Source organism: Epinephelus moara, chromosome 2, assembly GCF_006386435.1.
Source record: "Epinephelus moara isolate mb chromosome 2, YSFRI_EMoa_1.0, whole genome shotgun sequence".
Lineage (NCBI taxonomy): Eukaryota > Metazoa > Chordata > Actinopteri > Perciformes > Serranidae > Epinephelus > Epinephelus moara.
The window spans coordinates 33,088,207-33,092,483 of NC_065507.1; the positions used below are offsets into that span (position 1 = coordinate 33,088,207).

At 37.7% G+C, this 4,277-nt stretch overlaps 1 protein-coding gene across 1 annotated transcript; it reads left to right on the forward strand.

Moving 5' to 3' along the window:
* The first annotated feature begins 883 nt into the window (after window positions 1–883).
* On the forward strand, window positions 884–3,107 carry opa3 (outer mitochondrial membrane lipid metabolism regulator OPA3). The gene is made up of 2 exons (XM_050066470.1): window positions 884–1,076; window positions 2,140–3,107. Exons 1-2 carry the CDS (start codon window positions 935–937, stop codon window positions 2,466–2,468), a joined length of 471 nt encoding a protein of 156 aa, XP_049922427.1. The 5' UTR covers window positions 884–934; the 3' UTR covers window positions 2,469–3,107.
* Window positions 3,108–4,277: the final 1,170 nt, after the last annotated feature.

Consider the following 4,277-nt stretch of genomic DNA (forward strand, 5'->3'; position numbering starts at 1 on the left):
TATGGATGAAGATCAGACTTTATTGATCCATTGGTGAAATTCGAAAGCTACCCAGCATAAAACAAAAAATAAACCCCTCCTTTACCAGCTGCAACATGATACACATTTATACATTATAACTATACGTAAATTAACATACATTATTCTGAAATGGGCCGTACTGCATGATGAAACCTTTTTTGTGCTGTGAGTAAAATTAGTAAAATTACTGCTGATACTTTTTTACTTTTACTTAAGTAATATTTTGAATGCAGGACTTTTACTTCTAACAGAGTATTTCTACATTGGGGAATTGCTATTTTTACTGAAATAAAAGATTCCAATATGGCCTCCCACCACTGCATTCAAAGAATTATTAAAATGAATACAGTGCCACTCTCTAAATAATGTTGGTGTTAAAATCAGATAAGGACCAAAGCTTACCCAATATTTAGGTACCCTGTCACCGGGCTACATTACTGACTGTGAAATCAAAAATCAACATGACCTTTACCCATGAAACATCAGTGTCTACCTGGGTTCTCTATCAAGTAAGTCCACATTTTTTAAATAAAGTGACTCAACTAATAAAGTGTTGGCCTGGTACACATTGAGGGCAGAGGGCAAACTGGGTTTAGCAGTTCAGACAAATATGTTGAGTTTTAGAGTTTTAATGATAATAATAATAATAATAACAGTGACTATTGTTTTTATTCATAAATAATGAATAAGTGAAGCTTTTCTGTCATAAAATATACTTTCAGAGGTGTTTTGCCGAGATAAAGCAAAGATTTTTCTTGTGACGAGAGCCCTTGAATTAGCCTATATTCTACGGCACTGCTTATGGCTTGTGACCTGCAAACGTCATTATCACGTGGGCGGGTTTGTCTGTCATTTAACGTCATCTCGTCGCCCTACGTGTCCCGCCCTACGCTGGCGAGGTGTTTCCGCCAAGATGGTTGTTGGTGCCTTCCCTATCGCCAAGCTCCTCTACCTCGGAGTGAGGCAGATGAGCAAGCCTGTAGCGAACAGAATAAAAGCGGGAGCTCGGAGAAGCGAGTTCTTTAAGAATTACATCTGCCTGCCGCCGGCACAGAGTGAGTAACCGAGCTAACGGCTACCAATGACCGCTAGTTGCAGTGTCAGACACCCGAACGAGGGATAAAGCGAGGAGAGCTACGCCAGCCAATGAGATTGTAGTTGTCGAGACCGCTTACCCAATCATTTTCACGGGTTCATCGGCTCGACCAGTAGCAGCCAGGCAAGCTAGAAGAGGGCGGGTCTTGTGTGTCATTGAACAGGTTGTATGAAGCCAGCACCCTGAATGCCTTTTGAAAAGGCACTGTGCCCTCTTGTTTAGACACACTTGTCAGTTAAGTCGTACTAAACGCTGCTTAAATACAAGGTAAACCTAATGTGATATAATGTTATTCAAACTGTTTAGGAGAGAGCTTGTCTCAAGAGCACTGAATACAAAAGCCTTTTTCTCTCTAACTAGTCATTTTCAGTTTCATTTAAACTGAGACACATTGGATTTGATAATTCGAAGAACTATCTCATTGTAAAAATTGAGATAGACTATTTGTTTTATACCCATACCATACTTTATATATTACATTCTAGCATATTATTTTAAGCCATACTTATCATAGTGTACTATTATATACTAATGTAAATGTTTTTACATCAGTAATCACACTACTGTGACTTTACCTTGACATTTTTGCCTCCAGTGCTTCATTTTAGTGTAATATACTTCTCATTATTTATTTTGTATACTCTCTATATTCATCTGTATTGCTATCCTTGTGCTGCTGCAACAACCAAATGTCTGTGCTAGGGATCAGTCGAAGTTTATCTTATATTTTACAGCTGGTGGTGGTTGTTAAGGGCTTGGCATCAGTTACAGACTACAAAATGATTCCTGACTTATTTGAATTAATGCCAATAAACTGTGCTGGAGAGGTTTAGTGTTCTTTTAAGCTCACTACACAGTCAGCTGTACACTCCCAACAGAATGTGAACAAATGCATCTTGTTGCATTCTCACATGTATTTCAAGCTATTTACTTGATATCATCTGAAGCAAAATTGCAAACATTCAAATAACATATCAAAAGTCAAAATTGAACTGCACATAGTTTGTTCTTTGTCCTCACAGTTTACCACTGGGTTGAGATGAGAACGAAGATGCGGATCATGGGCTTCCGGGGTTCCACCATTAAGCCCCTGAATGAGGACGCGGCTGCAGAGCTGGGTGCAGAGTTGCTGGGAGAGGCAATCATCTTCCTTATTGGTGGTGGATGCATGGTGCTGGAGTACAGCAGGCAGGCTGCTAACTCTCGTCGCAAAGAAGAGGAGCAGAATGAGACCATCACAAGCTTACAGACTCAAATAGCAGAACTAACGCTAACTACAGAGACTCTAGATGCTCAGCTGAGAGAGATCAACAGGCACCTGCTGTCCTTTCCTGTTCCCAACAAAAAGTGATTAAATTAGTTCTTTGCTACATGATGTGATCCTGTTTGTTGGTCTGTGTGTGAAGGGACAAGTGTGCATGAACGTAGTACTGCCATGTACAGCTGGAGTATGATCCTGCTTCACACACCGTCCTCTGCCCATTAAGTTGGATGGAAGAGGTGGAAATAAGCATATCAGTGCGCTGTGGATTTGGGTGCCATTACATTAGCTCATGTTTTGAGCAGCTAGTTGTAAAGGGGTATTACTATGATATTCATAGTGTTAATCTATGGTTGATCTTGCATGACCACGATAAAGTTGATTGTACATAAAGATTTACAATAAAATGTAATGGCATCCTTAAAGTTAATATATTTTATGACAGCTCCAGTGATCCTCATTGACATTAATCCCATAGGAAACTCTGATTTTCATGCTTAATGAGATATATATAAATGAGAAATATTTTGTGCATTTGACTGAAGGCCAAAAATGGACAACAAAAACAAACAAACATCAAGTCACACTGATTATTTTTAGGACTGTCTGGCCCTTCAGTCCCCATATTGTATTAACACAGTAAATCACTTTTATGGTTCATATGCATTGGATGTGGTGACAACTGTACAAAGTATGGTGTAAAATAAAATGGTATGCTGTCTGTAAAAAGAGTTTTTTGTCCCCTTACACGCAAGTAAAGAGAATACAAACTTTACTGAAAATTAGGAATTGAGCCCAAATCACCCCCAGTTGGTATCACTCCAAATTATTTCTTTACATGGTACCTCACTTAATGTAAGTAAACTGTAAACTATATGATATCTATTTACGTGGTGGAAAATGACTAAATACATTTACTCAAATACTGTACTTAGGTACAATTTTGAGGTAATTTCTATTTTCTGCTTCAGTAACATTTTTAATTCATGACTTTTACTTTTCTACAGTCAGGCAGTGTTGTGAGAAGGACTTGGGTCTTTAAAGGAGTAAGGCCACAATGTAGAAATACTCACATTACATGCTACATTTACACAAGTAAAAGTTCAAAAGTATATGCATCAGCAAATACTAAAGTACAAAAAGTTAAAGTACTTAAAATGTAGAATACCTATCATACATGTAATAATATATGCAGAGATGAAGTTCTCTGATATTTTACTTAAGTAAAAATATAAATACGAGAGAAAAAAATACTCTGTGTGATGTAAACCTATTCATTATGCAGAATGGCCCATTTCAGAATAACAGGCTTTATGCTGTATTGTTGGATTATAATTTGTGATGCAATCATGTGTTCATCACTTTATTATTACAGCTGGTATATGTGGAACTGATTTTAACAACATTAAATACTGCTGGGTAGTTTATGTACAATAATGCATCATAGTTTATCAGCTGATTGTATTTAGTTTTGATAATCTGAATCTGCAATGTAGGTTAAGATGTTAGACGTAGTGAAATAAAGAGTACACATTTCCCTCTGACATTTAGTGGAGTAGAAGTATGAGGTTGCAGAAAATGAAAATCCGCAATAAAGAGTACAAGTAGGCCTATCTTAAAGTATCTTAAACTTTTAATTAAGAACAGTTCTTAAGTCAATGTACTTAGTTACTTGCCACCACTGACGTGTTAGGCCGAAATGCTCAGCAGCCTGGTAGGTTTATAACACTACATTACCCAGAATTCAGTCAATGCAAACACCGTACTACCTCCTAATTTGGAGTGGTCCAAGTTGCCAGTGTGTAGGTGTTCCCTCACGTCTGTCTTTTTAAGTATTACACGGCATCACAGCAACGGTCTTTGGTAGATACAACTCGTGCCCCTCGGTGTTTAAATAGT

Coding starts and splice junctions, on each gene's coding strand:
- opa3 (XM_050066470.1), top strand. CDS start 935: ATGGTTGTTGGTGCCTTCCCTATCGCCAAGCTCCTCTACCTCGGAGTG. Junction 1,077..2,139: donor CTGCCTGCCGCCGGCACAGA/GTGAGTAACCGA, acceptor TTGTCCTCACAG/TTTACCACTGGGTTGAGATG.